Below are 15276 nucleotides of genomic sequence, written 5' to 3' on the forward strand. Positions count from 1 at the left end.
TCCCACCCTTTCCCCCCTCAATCCCTCAGGAAGTGACTCCCGTTCCCGCTCTCTTTTCCCGCCCTTTCCCCTCCTCAATCTCTCAGGAAGTGACTCCCGTTCCCGCTCTCTTTTCCCGCCCTTTCCCCTCGTCAATCCCTCAGGAAGTGACTCCCGTTCCCGCTCTCTTTTCCCGCCTTTTTCCCTCCTCAATCCCTCAGGAAGTGACTCCCGTTCCCGCTCTGTTTTCCCGCCCTTTCCCCCCTCAATCCCTCAGGAAGTGACTCCCGTTCCCGCTCTCTTTTCCCACCCTTTCACATCCTCAATCCCTCAGGAAGTGACTCCCGTTCCCGCTCTCTTTTCCCGCCCTTTTTCCCCCTCAATCCCTCAGGAAGTGACTCCCGTTCCCGCTCTCTTTTCTCCCCCATTTTCCCCCCTCAATCCCTCAGGAAGTGACTCCCGTTCCTGCTCCCTTTTCCCGCCCTTTTCCCCCTCAATCCCTCAGGAAGTGACTCCCGTTCCCGCTCTCTTTTCCCGCCCTTTTCCCCCTCAATCCCTCAGGAAGTGACTCCCGTTCCCGCTCTCTTTTCCCGCCCTTTTTCCCCCTCAATCCCTCAGGAAGTGACTCCCGTTCCCGCTCTCTTTTCCCGCCCTTTTCCCCCTCAATCCCTCAGGAAGTGACTCCCGTTCCCGCTCTCTTTTCCCGCCCTTTCCCGCCCTTTTCCCCCTCAATCCCTCAGGAAGTGACTCCCGTTCCCGCTCTCTTTTCCCGCCCTTTTCTTAGCTCAATCCCTCAGGAAGTGACTCCCGTTCCCGCTCTCTTTTCCCGCCCTTTCCCCCCTCAATCCCTCAGGAAGTGACTCCCGTTCCTGCTCTCTTTTCCCGCCCTTTCCTCCCTCAATCCCTCAGGAAGTGACTCCCGTTCCCGCTCTCTTTTCCCCCCCATTTCCCTCCTCAATCCCTCAGGAAGTGACTCCCGTTCCCGCTCTCTTTTCCCCCCCATTTCCCTCCTCAATCCCTCAGGAAGTGACTCCCGTTCCCACTCTCTTTTCCCGCCGTTTTCCCCCCCTCAATCCCTCAGGAAGTGACTCCCGTTCCCGCTCTCTTTTCCCGCCCTTTTCCCCCTCAATCCCTCAGGAAGTGACTCCCGTTCCCGCTCTCTTTTCTCCCCCATTTTCCCTCCTCAATCCCTCAGGAAGTGACTCCTGTTCCCGCTCTCTTTTCCCGCCCTTTTCCCCCTCAATCCCTCAGGAAGTGACTCCCGTTCCCGCTCTCTTTTCCCGCCCTTTCCCCTCCTCATTCCCTCAGGAAGTGACTCCCGTTCCCGCTCTCTTTTCTCCCCCATTTCCCCCCTCAATCCCTCAGGAAGTGACTCCCGTTCCCGCTCTCTTTTCCCGCCCTTTCCCCTCCTCAATCCCTCAGGAAGTGACTCCCGTTCCCGCTCTCTTTTCCCACCCTTTCCCTTCCTCTAATCCCTCAGGAAGTGACTCCCGTTCCCGCTCTCTTTTCCCGCCCTTTTCCCTCCTCAATCCCTCAGGAAGTGACTCCCGTTCCCACTCTCTTTTCCCGCCCTTTTCCCTCCTCAATCCCTCAGGAAGTGACTCCCGTTCCCGCTCTCTTTTCCTGCCATTTCCCCTCCTCAATCCCTCAGGAAGTGACTCCCGTTCCCGCTCTCTTTTCCCGCCCTTTTCCCACCTAAATTCCTCAGGAAGTGACTCCCGTTCCCGCTCTCTTTTCCCGCCCTTTTCCCCCCTCAATCCCTCAGGAAGTGACTCCCGTTCCCGCTCTCTTTTCCCGCCCTTTTCCCTCCTCAATCCCTCAGGAAGTGACTCCCGTTCCCGCTCTCTTTTCCCGCCCTTTCCTCCTCCATTTTCCCCTCCTCAATCCCTCAGGAAGTGACTCCCGTTCCCGCTCTCTTTTCCCGCCCTTTCCCCCCTCAGTCCCTCAGGAAGTGACTCCCGTTCCCGCTCTCTTTTCCCGCCCTTTCCCCCCTCAATCCCTCAGGAAGTGACTCCCGTTCCCGCTCTCTTTTCCCGCCATTTCCCGCCCATTTCCCTCCTCAATCCCTCAGGAAGTGACTCCCGTTCCCGCTCTCTTTTCCCGCCCTTTTCCCCCCTCAATCCCTCAGGAAGTGACTCCCGTTCCCGCTCTCTTTTCCCGCTTTTTTTCCACCTCAATCCCTCAGGAAGTGACTCCCGTTCCCGCTCTCTTTTCCCGCCCTTTCCCCTCCTCAATCCCTCAGGAAGTGACTCCCGTTCCCGCTCTCTTTTCCTGCCCTTTTCCCACCTAAATTCCTCAGGAAGTGACTCCCGTTCCCGCTCTCTTTTCCCGCCCTTTTCCCCCTCAATCCCTCAGGAAGTGACTCCCGTTCCCGCTCTCTTTTCCCGCCCTTTTCCCCCCTCAATCCCTCAGGAAGTGACTCCCGTTCCCGCTCTCTTTTCCCGCCCTTTTCCCATCCTCAATCCCTCAGGAAGTGACTCCCGTTCCCGCTCTCTTTTCCCGCCCTTTCCCCCCTCAATCCCTCAGGAAGTGACTCCCGTTCCCGCTCACTTTTCCCGCCCTTTCCCCCCTCAATCCCTCAGGAAGTGACTCCCGTTCCCGCTCACTTTTCCCGCCCTTTCCCCCCTCAATCCCTCAGGAAGTGACTCCCGTTCCCGCTCTCTTTTCCCGCCCTTTCCCCTCCTCAATCCCTCAGGAAGTGACTCCCGTTCCCGCTCTCTTTTCCCCCCATTTCCCCTCCTCAATTCCTCAGGAAGTGACTCCCGTTCCCGCTCTCTTTTCCCGCCCTTTCCCCACCTCAATCCCTCAGGAAGTGACTCCCGTTCCCGCTCTCTTTTCCCGCCCTTTCCCCTCCTCAATCCCTCAGGAAGTGACTCCCGTTCCCGCTCTCTTTTCCCGCCCTTTCCCTCCTCAATCCCTCAGGAAGTGACTCCCGTTCCCGCTCTCTTTTCCCGCTCTTTCCCCCCTCAATCCCTCAGGAAGTGACTCCCGTTCCCGCTCTCTTTTCCCGCCCTTTCCCAGCTCTCGGCGCCGCTCCGGCCGCTCCTTCCCGCGCTCCCTTCGACTTCTGCGACTCCTCCGCGGATCCTCCTCAGCTCCGGCCGCCTCCGTGTCCCGGGAATTCCGGCGGCGCCCGCGGCCCGGCCCCGCCTGGAAGAGGCTCCGCGAGCGCTCCCAGCGCTTTCCCGCCGGATTCAGGTCAGGATCCTTCCCGTTCTCCTTCCATCTCTTCCCAAGCTTTGCCTTTGGAATTCCGGGGGGAGAGCAGAGGTGGCGGAGCCGGGCGGGGCTCTGGGGCCTCGGAATTCCCAGCTGGGATCGTTGTGTTACGGAAAAAGGAGCTGGGAATTTTGGGGGATGCTGGTGAAAATTCCTAAAATTCCAGGATTTGAAGGATTTTTAATTCCTGAAGATTTTCCCTGAACATTCCCAGGTTTCAGGAGTAAGAACTTTCTGGGATCCTGGTGAAAATTCCTTAAATTCCCGGATTTTTGGGATTTTTAATTCCTTAAGATTTCCCCTGAGCCCGGAATTTTTGAGGATTCCAGAGAAAATTCCCAAAATTTTGGGATTTAGGGGATTTTAAATTCTTAATAAATTTCCCAAATTACTCCCTGAACATTCCCAAATTTCAGGAGCCAAGATATTCTAGGATTCCAGAGAAAATTCCCAAAATTCCCAGATTTAAAGGATTTTTAATTCCTAATAAATTTCCCAAATAATTCCCTGAACGTTCCCAAATTTCAGGAGCCAGGAATTTCTGGGATTCCAGAGAAAATTCCCAAAATTCTGGGATTTTGGAGATTTTTATTTCCTGAAGATTTTCCCTGAACATTCCCAGATTTCAGGAGTCAGGAGTTTCTTGGATCCTGGTGAAAATTCCTTAAATTCTGGGTTTTATGGTATTTTTAATTCCTGAAGATTTTCTCAAATAAATCCCTGAACATTCCCATAAAAAAGGAGCTGGGAATTTCTGGGATTCCAGAGAAAATTCCCAAAATTCCGGGATTGAAGGGATTTTAAATTCCTAATAAATTTTCCAAATAAATCCCTGAACATTCCCAAATTTCAGGAGCCGGGAATTTCTGGAATCCCGGGGAAAATTCCCTTTAAATCCTGGAATTTTGGGCGTTTTTTCTGGAATCCCAGAAATTCCCAGAGAAAATTCCCTTTGAATCCTGGAATTTTGGGAATTTTCTCTGGGATCCTAGAAATTCCCGGCTCCTGAAATTTGGGAATGTTCAGAGATTTATTTGGGAAATTTATTAGGAATTTAAAATCCCTTAATCCCAGAATTTTGGGAATTTTCTTCAGGATCCCTAAAATTCCCAACTCCTGAAATCTGGGAATGTTCAGGGAAAATCTTCAGGAATTAAAAATCCTTTAAATCCCTGAATTTTGGGAATTTTCCCTGGGATCCCAGAAATTCCCGACTCTGGAAATTTGGGAATGTTCAGGGATTTATTTGGGAAATTTATTAGGAATTAAAAATCCCTTAATCCCAGAATTTTGGGAATTTTCCCTGGAATCCCAGAAATTCCTGACTCCTGAAATCTGGGAGTGTTCCGGGATTTATTTGGGGAAATCTTCAGGAATTAAAAATCCTTTAAATCTGGGAATTTTGGGGATTTTCTCTGGAATCCCAGAAATTCCTGACTCCTGAAATTCGGGAATGTTCAGGGATTTATTTGGGAAAATTCCCTTTAAATCCCGGAATTTTGGGAATTTTCCCTGGGATCCCAGAAATTCCCGGCTCCTTTTTTTATGGGAATGTTCAGGGATTTATTTGGGAAATTTATTAGGAATTTTAAATCCCATAAATCCCAGAATTTTGGGAATTTTCTCCGGGATCCCTGAGGTCCCTTCCCAACCAATCCAGCCGGGAATTCCCAGATTTCCTTGGATTCTCCAGGCTGGGCTCCGCCTCTTCCCAAGGCTTTTTTTTTGGAAGAAATTCCAAGAATTCCAGGAATATTTCGAAAAATTTGGAATAAACCCCACGGGATGCAGATCCGGGGAATTCCTTGGGATCACCAGGAAGGAGATTTCCATGGAAAAAACTGGGATTTCCTGGGAAAAAAAAAAATCCAGGCATTTCCAGATGTGCCGGCTTGGAATTCCCAACCAAGAATTCCAGGATTTGGGCTGGAATTCCAATAAAAACCTCAGCTAGACCCCATTCCCTCCCAGAATTCCAGAAATTCTCGCTTCAACTCTTCCAGAAAAAAGCCGAATTCCCAGATTTCCGGGAATTCCATCCTTGGCAATCCCAAGGATGGAATTTTTTCCGACGGGATTTTGGGTTTTTTTTTTTTCCCCGAATTCCCACATTCCCTTTTCCCGATTTTTGGGGTCTCTTCTCTCCCTGCAGGAATGCCGGAGCTGGAATTGGGCGTTCCCGATCCCGGCCTGGGAATGCCGGGAATGGGGGAGCAGATCCCGTGGGCGCTTCCCAAGCCGGACGAGTGAGTCATTCCCAAGTTTTTTTGGGGGTTTTTTTTTCGGGATATTTCGCCTCCAGCCGGAGTTTCCTGGTTTTTTTTTTCTTCTCCCCTCTCCCCGTTTGGAATGCCGGGAATGCCCCCCCTGGGGGTTTTCCCGCTTGGAATTCTGCCGCTGGAATTGCCGGGGTTTTCCCCGTCCTTGGGAGGGGGGGGGAGGGGGGAGGAAATCGCTGGATGCAACGGGAAAAGCCTCGGGAATTCTGGGAAGATCCAGGATTCTGGGAAAGGGGATCCTGCGGGGAAAAACCTCTGGAAATCTGGTTGGATCCAGTGGGAAAAACTTTTGGAATTCTGGGAAGATCCAGTGGGAAAAACCTCAGGATTTCTGATTGGATCCAGTGGGAGAAACCTCTGGAATTCCGATTGTATCCCGTGGGAAAAACCTCTGGAATTCTGGGAAGATCCAGTGGCAGAAACCTCTGGAATTCCAATTGGATCCCGTGGGAGAAACCTCGGGAATTCTGGGAAGATCCTGTGGGAAAAACCTCTGGAATTCTGCAAAAATCCAGCGGGAAAAACTTCCGGAATTCTGGGAAGATTCCGTGGGAGAAACCTCTGGAATTCTGGTTGGATTCAGCAGGAGAAGCCTCGGGAATTCTGGGAAGATCCAGTGGGGAAATGCTCTGGAATTCGGGTCAGATGCAGTGGGAGAAACCTCTGGAATTCTGGGAAGATCCAGTGGGAGAAACCTCTGGAATTCCGTCGAATCCAGTGGGAAAAGCCTCAGGAATTCTGGGATGATGCAGTGGGAGAAATCTCTGGAATTCTGGGAAGATCCAGCGGGAAAAACCTCTGGAATTCTGGTTGGATCCAGGATTCTGGGAAAGGGAATCCTGTTGGGAAAAATCTCTGGAATTCTGGGAAGATTCAGTGGGAAAACCTCTGGAATTCTGGGATGATGCAGTGGGAGAAACCTCTGGAATTCTGGTTGGATCTGGTGGAAAAACTTCTGGAATTCCATCGGATGCAGCGGGAAAAATCTCTGGAATCCTGGGAAGATCCTGTGGGAAAAACGTCTGGAAATCTGGTTGGATCCAGGATTCTGGGAAAGGGAATCCTGCTGGGAAAAATCTCTGGAATTCTAGTTGGATCCAGTGGGAAAAACCTCTGGAATTTTGGGAAGATCGGGCGGGAAAAATCTCTGGAACTCTGGGAAGATCCAGTGGGAGAAACCTCTGGAATTCTTGGAAGATCCTGTGGGAAAAACGTCTGGAATTCTGAGATGATGCAGTGGGAGAAACCTCTGGAATTCCGGTTGGATCCTGTGGGAAAAACCTCTGGAAATCTGGGAAGATCCAGCAGGAAAAACCTCTGGAATCCTGGGAAAATCCAGTGGGAAAAAATCTCTGGAATTCTGGGAAGATCCAGTGGGAAAAACCTCCTGAATTCCATTGGATCCAGTGGGAAAAGCCTCAGGAATTCTGGGAAGATCTGGTGGGAAAAACCTCTGGAATTCTGGGCAGACCCAGGATTCTGGGAAAGGGGATCCTGCTGGGAAAAACCTCCAGAATTCTGGGAAGATCCAGTGGGAAAAGTCTCTGGAATTCTGGGAAGATCCAGTGGGAAAAACCTCTGGAATTCTGGGAAGATCCAGTGGGAAAAGCCTCTGGAAATCTGGTTGGATCCAGGATTCTGGGAAAGGGAATCCTGTTGGGAAAAATCTCTGGAATTCTGGGAAGATTCAGTGGGAAAACCTCTGGAATTCTGGTTGGATCCAGCGGGAGAAGCCTCTGGAATTCTTGGAAGATCCAGTGGGGAAATGCTCTGGAATTCGGGTCAGATGCAGTGGGAGAAACCTCTGGAATTCTGGGAAGATCCAGGATTCTGGGAAAGGGAAAAACCTCTGGAATTCTGGTTGGATCCAGTGGGAAAAACTTCTGGAAATCTGGGAAGATCCAGTGGGAGAAACCTCTGGAATTCCGATTGGATCTGGTGGGAAAAACCTCTGGAATTCTGGTTGGATCCAGCGGGAAAAATCTCAGGAATTCTGGGCAGATCCAGGATTCTGGGAAAGGGGATCCAGCTGGGAAAAACCTCGGGAATTTTGGGAAGATCCAGTGGGAAAAACCTCTGGAATTCCATTGGATGCAGCAGGAAAAACCTCTGGAATTCTGGGAAGATCCAGTGGGAGAAACCTCTGGAATTCCGATTGGATCTGGTGGGAAAAACCTCTGGAATTCTGGTTGGATCCAGCGGGAAAAATCTCAGGAATTCTGGGCAGATCCAGGATTCTGGGAAAGGGGATCCAGCTGGGAAAAACCTCGGGAATTTTGGGAAGATCCAGTGGGAAAAACCTCTGGAATTCCGGTTGGATCCAGCTGGGAAAAACCTCTGGAATTCTGGGAAGATCTGGCGGGAAGCAGCTCTGGAAGGCTCGGCCGCCCTTGAGGGAGGGAAAGGAGGGGACGGGTGGGGACCCCGGGAGAGCTCCGGCCCCGGGGGCTCGGGGGGGGGGGCTCCGGGAGAGCTCCGGGGGGATCACAGGGAGCGCTCCGGGAGCGGTTCCGCCCGAGGGGCTCCGGGGGGATCACAGGGAGCGCTCCGGGAGCGATTCAGCCCGAGGGGCTCCGGGGGGCTCGGGGGGGATCACAGGGAGTGGGCCAGCCCGAGGGCTCCGGATGCTCCGGGGGGCTCCGGGGGGCTCCGGGGGGCTCCGGGGGGATCGCAGGGAGCGCTCCGGGAGCGATTCAGCCCGAGGGGCTCCGGGGGGCTCGGGAGGCTCCGGGGGATTGCCAGGAGCGGTCCCGCTGGAGGAGCTCAGGGAGCTCGAGAGGCTCGGGGGGGCTCCGGGGGGATCACAGGGAGTCCTCCGGGAGTGCTTCAACCTGAGGGGCTCCGGGAGAGCTCCGGGGGAATCACAGGGAGTGCTCCGGGAGCGCTTCAGCCCGGGGGGCTCGGGGAGGCTCCGGGAACTCCGGGGGGGATCACAGGGAGCGCTCCGGGAGCGCTTCAGGCCAGGGGACTCCGGGGGCTCCGGGGGGATCACAGGGAGTGCGCCGGGAGAGCTCCAGCCCGAGGGGCTCGAGGGGCTCCGGGGAGCTCCGGGGGCTCCGGGAGCTCCGGGGGGATCACAGGGAGCGCTCCGGGAGCCCTTCAGCCCGGGGGGCTCGGGGAGCTCCGAGGGGGCTACGGGAGCTTCGGGGGGGGCTCCGGAGGAGCTCCGGGGGTGCTCCGGGAGGCTCCGGGGGGCTCGGGGGGCTCCGGGTGCTCCAGGGGGGGATCACAGGGAGTGCGCCGGGAGCGCTTCAACCTGAGGGGCTCCGGGAGAGCTCCGGGGGGATCGCAGGGAGTGCGCCGGGAGCGCTTCAGCCCGGGGGGCTCGGGGAGCTCCGGGAGCTCCGGGGGGATCACAGGGAGTGCGCCGGGAGCGCTTCAGGCCAGGGGACTCCGGGGGTCTCCGGGGGATCACAGGGAGCGCACTGGGAGCGCTTCAGCCTGAGGGGCTCGCGGATCTCCGGGGGGATCCCGGGGTGCTCCGGGAGCGCTCCAGCCCCAGGGGACTCCAGGGGCTCCGGGGGGATCACAGGGAGCGCTCCGGGAGCGCTTCAACCCGAGGGGACTCCGGGGGCTCCGGGGGGATCCGGGCAGGGAGTGCTCTGGGAGCGCTTCAGCCCGGGGGGCTCGGGGAGCTCCGGGGGGCTCAGGGGGGATCGCAGGGAGCGCTCTGGGAGCGCTTCAACCCGAGGGACTCTGGGAGGCTCCGGGAGCTCCGGGGGGATCACAGGGAGTGCGCCGGGAGAGCTCCAGCCCGAGGGGCTCGGGGGGCTCCGAGGGGGCTGCGGGAGCTTCGGGGGGGGCTTCGGGGAGCTCCGGGGGTGCTCCGGGGAGCTCCGGGTGCTCCAGGGGGGGATCACAGGGAGCGCTCCGGGAGCGCTTCAGCCCCAGGGGCTCTGGGAGGCTCCGGGGGCTCCAGAGGATCGCAGGGAGTGCGCCGGGAGTGGGCCAGCCCGGGGGGCTCCGGATGCTCCGGGAGGCTCCGGGGGCTCAGGGAGCTCCGGAGGATCGCAGGGAGTGCACCGGGAGCGGTTCCGCCCGAGGGGCTCCGGGGGCTCCGGGAACTCCGGGGGGATCACAGGGGGTGCGCCGGGAGAGCTCCAGCCCGAGGGGCTCTGGGAGGCTCCGGGACTTGCCAGGGAGTGCGCCGGGAGCGGTTCCGCCCGAGGGGCTCGGGGGGCTCCGGGGGGGCTCCGGGCAGGGAGTGCTCCGGGAGAGCTCCAGCCCGAGGGGACTCCGGGAGCTCCGGGAGCTCCGGGGGGATCACAGGGGGTGCGCCGGGAGCGCTTCAGCCCGGGGGGCTCCGGGGGTCTCAGGGGGATCACAGGGAGCGCCCCGGGAGCGCTCCAGCCCGAGGGGACTCCGGGGGCTCCGGGGGGATCCGGGCAGGGAGTGCTCCGGGAGCGCTCCAGCCCGGGGGGCTCGGGGGGCTCCGGGGGGCTCCAGTGGATCACAGGGAGCGCTCCGGGAGCGCTTCAACCCGAGGGACTCTGGGAGGCTCCGGGAGCTCCGGGGGGATCACAGGGAGTGCTCCGGGAGAGCTCCAGCCCGAGGGGCTCCGGGGGGATCACAGGGAGTGCACCGGGAGCGCTTCAGCCCGGGGGACTCCGGGGGCTCTGGGAAGCTCCGGGGGGCTCGGGGGCTCCAGGGGGGATCACAGGGAGGGCACCGGGAGCACTTCAGCCCGAGGGGCTCGGGGAGGCTCCGGGAACTCCGGGGGGATCACAGGGAGGGCACCGGGAGCGCTTCAGCCCGAGGGGCTCGGGGAGGCTCCGGGAACTCCGGGGGGATCACAGGGAGGGCACCGGGAGCGCTTCAGCCCGAGGGGCTCCGGGGAGCTCCGGGAGAGCTCCGGGGGATTGCCAGGAGCGGTCCCGCCGGAGGAGCTCAGGGAGCTCCGGGAGCTCGAGAGGCTCGGGGGGGCTCCGGGCAGGGAGTGCGCCGGGAGCGCTTCAGCCCGGGGGGCTCAGGGGGATCACAGGGGGTGCGCCGGGAGCGCTTCAACCTGAGGGGCTCCGGGAGAGCTCCGGGGGGCTCGGGGGCTCCAGGGGGGATCACAGGGAGCGCCCCGGGAGCGCTTCAGCCCGAGGGGCTCGGGGAGGCTCCGGGGGGATCACAGGGAGTGTGCCAGGAGCGCTTCAGCCCGGGGGGCTCCGGGGGGCTCCAGAGGGGATCACAGGGAGCGCCCCGGGAGCGCTCCAGCCCGAGGGGACTCCGGGGGCTCCGGGGGGATCCGGGCAGAGAGTGCTCCGGGAGCGCTCCAGCCCGGGGGGCTCGGGGAGGCTCCGGGAACTCCGGGGGGGATCACAGGGAGGGCACCGGGAGAGCTCCAGCCCGAGGGGCTCGGGGAGGCTCCGGGAACTCCGGGGGGATCACAGGGGGCGCTCCGGGAGCGCTTCAACCCGAGGGACTCTGGGAGGCTCCAGGGGCTCCGGGGGGATCCCGGGGTGCTCCAGGAGCGCTCCAGCCCGAGGGGCTCTGGGGGCTCCGAGGGGATCCCGGGGTGCTCCGGGAGCGCTCCAGCCCGAGGGGACTCCGGGGGCTCCGAGGGGATCCCGGGGTGCTCCAGGAGCGCTCCAGCCCGGGGGGACTCCGGGGGCTCCGAGGGGATCCCGGGGTGCTCCGGGAGCGCTCCAGCCCAGGGGACTCCGGGGGCTCCGAGGGGATCCCGGGGTGCTCCAGGAGCGCTCCAGCCCAGGGGACTCCGGGTGCTCCGGGGGGCTCGCCCCGGGAGCTCCGCGCTGTTTTCCCGCCGCTTCGGCTGCGTTTTGTTTCCCCTCCTCCTTTTTTCCCGTCGCCGGCCGCTCCCAGCCCCCCGCGGGGCTCTTCCCGCTCTTCCCGCGCTGGGAATTCCTGGTGTTCTGAGGGGTTTTTCCCGGTTTTTCCCGGGTTTTCCCGGCTCGGTTCCGTCTCCCGCTCTGGCTCTCCCGCGTTCCGCAGGGATCCCTCCGCACCTTCCGTCTCCCGAACCGACGCGATCCCGTTTTTCCGCTGAATCCCGTCCCGTCCTCAGCGCGTTCTTCCCAAGGAATTCCTCGCCGCTCTCCGGTTCCCTTTTCCCCTCCGGCTGTTCCAGCTGGGAATTCCCGGGATTTTCACGTCGCTTCCTAAAATTCCAGTGGGATCTGCTCCCGGTTCCCGAGCCATTCCGGCTGGGAATTCCCGGGATTTTTGTGCCACTTCCCGAAATTCCCAGATCTATTCCCTGGGATCCTCTCCCCCTTCCCAAGCCATTCCAGCTCCATTCCCGGGATTTTTGCGCCGCTTCCCAGAATTCCAGTGGGAATTCCAGTGGGAGTTCCCATCCCAAACCCTTCTCAGGATCCTCTCCCCCTTCCCAATCCCTATCCCACCCCCAACCCTTCCTCCCTTGGGATCCGCCATCACCACTCCCGATCTTTTTGGGGTTTTTTTCTGCCATTCTCAGCTGGGAATTCCTGCATTTCTGGATGGGAATTCCCAGATTTCTGGGCGGGAATTCCTGCATTTCTGGGTGGGAATTCCCAGAATTCCAGCGGGAATTCCAGTGGGAGTTTCCATCCCAAACCCTTCCCGGGATCCTCTCCCTGTTCCCGAGCCATTCCGGCTGGGAATTCCCGGGATTTTTGTGCCACTTCCCGAAATTCCCAGACCTGTTCCCTGGGATCCTCTCCCTGTTCCCAAGCCATTCCAGCTGGGAATTCCTGGATTTCCGGGTGGGAATTCCCAGAGTTTCCATCCCAAACCCTTCCTCCCACACCCGATCTGCCATCACTGCTCCCGATCTTTTTGGGGTTTTTTCTGCCATTCCCAGCTGGGAATTCCTGCATTTCCAGGTGGGAATTCCCAGAGTTCTGGATGGCAATTCCCAGAGTTCCCATCCCAAACCCTTCCCAGGATCCTCTCCCCCTTCCCAATCCCTGTCCCACCCCAAACCCTTCCTCCCTTGGGATTCGCCATCACCACTCCCGATCTTTTTGGGGTTTTTGTCCACCATTCCCAGCTGGGAATTCCTGCATTTCTGGATGGGAATTCCCAGATTTCCAGGTGGGAATTCCCAGATTTCCAGGTGGGAATTCCCAGAGTTTCCATCCCAAACCATTCCCGGGATCCTCTCCCTCTTCCCAAGCCATTCCAGCTGGGAATTCCCAGGATTTTCACACCACTTCCCGGAATTCCAGCAGGATCCTCTCCCCCTTCCCAGGCCATTCCAGCTCCATTCCCGGGATTTTTGCGCCGCTTCCCAGAATTCCAGTGGGAATTCCAGTGGGAGTTCCCATCCCAAACCCTTCTCGGGATCCTCTCCCTGTTCCCGAGCCATTCTGGCTGGGAATTCCCGGGATTTTTGTGCCACTTCCCGAAATTCCCAGACCTGTTCCCTGGGATCCTCTCCCCCTTCCCAAGCCATTCCAGCTGGGAATTCCCGGATTTCCGGGTGGGAATTCCCAGAGTTTCCATCCCAAACCCTTCCTCCCACACACGATCCGGCATCGCTGCTCCTGATCTTTTTGGGGTTTTTTTCCGCCATTCCCGGCTGGGAATTCCTGCCTTTCTGGGTGGGAATTCCTGCATTTCCGGGTGGGAATTCCCAGATTTCTGGGTGGGAATTCCTGCCTTTCTGGGTGGGAATTCCCAGATTTCCAGGTGGGAATTCCCAGAGTTCCCATCCCAAACCCTTCCCGGGATCCTCTCCCCCTTCCCAATCCCTGTCCCACCCCCAACCCTTCCTCCCTTGGGATCCGCCATCACCACTCCCGATCTTTTTTGGGGTTTTTTTCTGCCGTTCCCAGCTGGGAATTCCTGCATTTCTGGATGGGAATTCCCAGATTTCCAGGTGGGAGTTCCCAGAGTTCCCATCCCAAACCCTTCCCGGGATCCTCTCCCTCTTCCCAAGCCATTCCAGCTGGGAATTCCCAGGATTTTCACACCACTTCCCGGAATTCCAGGGGGATCCTCTCCCCCTTCCCAGGCCATTCCAGCTCCATTCCCGGGATTTTTGCGCCGCATCCCAGAATTCCAGCGGGAATTCCAGTGGGAGTTCCCATCCCAAACCCTTCTCGGGATCCTCTCCCCCTTCCCAATCCCTGTCCCACCCCAAACCCTTTCTCCCTTGGGATCCGCCATCACCGCTCCCGATCTTTTTGGGGTTTTTTCCGCCATTCCAGCTGGGAATTCCCGGATTTCCGGGTGGGAATTCCCAGAGTTTCCATCCCAAACCCTTCCCGGGATCCTCTCCCTGTTCCCAAGCCATTCCAGCTGGGAATTCCTGCATTTCCGGGTGGGAATTCCCAGAGTTTCCACCCCAAACCCTTCCTCCCTTGGGATCCGCCATCACCACTCCCGATCTTTTTTGGGGTTTTTTTCTGCCGTTCCCAGCTGGGAATTCCTGCATTTCCGGGTGGGAATTCCTGCATTTCTGGGTGGGAATTCCTGCATTTCCGGCTGAGAATTCCCAGATTTCCAGCTGGGAATTCCCAACGTTTCCACCCCCAACCCTCCCTCCCTTGGGATCCGCCATCACCACTCCCGATCTTTTTGGGGTTTTTTTCTGCCGTTCCCAGCTGGGAATTCCTGCATTTCTGGGTGGGAATTCCTGCCTTTCTGGGTGGGAATTCCCAGATTTCCAGGTGGGAATTCCCAGAGTTCCCATCCCAAACCCTTCCCGGGATCCTCTCCCCCTTCCCAATCCCTGTCCCACCCCAAACCCTTCCTCCCTTGGGATTCGCCATCACCACTCCCGATCTTTTTGGGTTTTTTTTCCGCCATTCCCAGCTGGGAATTCCTGCATTTCCAGGTGGGAATTCCTGCATTTCTGGATGGGAATTCCCAGATTTCCAGATGGGAATTCCCCGCATTTCCATCCCAAACCTTTCCTCCCCCACCCAATCTGCCATCGCTGCTCCCGATCTTTTTGGGGTTTTTTTCTGCCATTCCCAGCTGGGAATTCCTGCATTTCTGGATGGGAATTCCTGCATTTCTGGGTGGGAATTCCTGCATTTCCGGCTGAGAATTCCCAGATTTCCAGCTGGGAATTCCCAGCGTTTCCACCCCCAACCCTTCCTCCCTTGGGATCCGCCATCACCGCTCCCGATCTTTTTGGGGTTTTTTTCTGCCGTTCCCAGCTGGGAATTCCTGCCTTTCCAGGAGGGAATTCCCAGAGTTCTGGATGGCAATTCCCAGAGTTCCCATCCCAAACCCTTCCCGGGATCCTCTCCCCCTTCCCAATCCCTGTCCCACCCCCAACCCTTCCTCCCTTGGGATCCGCCATCACCACTCCCGATCTTTTTGGGTTTTTTTTCTGCCGTTCCCGGCTGGGAATTCCTGCATTTCTGGATGGGAATTCCCAGAGTTCTGGGTGGGAATTCCCAGATTTCCAGATGGGAATTCCCCGCATTTCCATCCCAAACCTTTCCTCCCCCACCCAATCTGCCATCGCTGCTCCCGATCTTTTTGGGTTTTTTTTCTGCCATTCCCAGCTGGGAATTCCTGCCTTTCTGGGTGGGAATTCCTGCATTTCCGGCTGAGAATTCCCAGATTTCCAGCTGGGAATTCCCAACGTTTCCACCCCCAACCCTTCCTCCCTTGGGATCCGCCATCACCACTCCCGATCTTTTGGGGGTTTTTTTCTGCCGTTCCCAGCTGGGAATTCCTGCATTTCTGGGTGGGAATTCCCAGATTTCCAGGTGGGAATTCCCAGAGTTTCCATCCCAAACCCTTCTCGGGATCCTCTCCCCCTTCCCAATCCCTGTCCCACCCCAAACCCTTCCTCCCTTGGGATTCGCCATCACCACTCCCGATCTTTTTGGGGTTTTTTTCCGCC

At 57.9% G+C, this 15276-nt stretch overlaps 1 protein-coding gene across 1 annotated transcript in view; it reads left to right on the forward strand.

The window, feature by feature from the left end:
• Positions 1-15276, forward strand: part of NCOA1 (nuclear receptor coactivator 1) — a 159986-nt gene that overhangs the window by 111829 nt on the left and 32881 nt on the right. Inside the window, exons 13-14 of the mRNA XM_069011878.1 lie at positions 3001-3177; positions 5351-5444. Coding sequence (XP_068867979.1) covers positions 3001-3177; positions 5351-5444 — 271 coding nt within the window. The remainder of the gene's footprint in view (positions 1-3000; positions 3178-5350; positions 5445-15276) is intronic.

The sequence above is a fragment of the Aphelocoma coerulescens genome, chromosome 3 (genome assembly GCF_041296385.1).
Source record: "Aphelocoma coerulescens isolate FSJ_1873_10779 chromosome 3, UR_Acoe_1.0, whole genome shotgun sequence".
Taxonomy (NCBI): domain Eukaryota; kingdom Metazoa; phylum Chordata; class Aves; order Passeriformes; family Corvidae; genus Aphelocoma; species Aphelocoma coerulescens.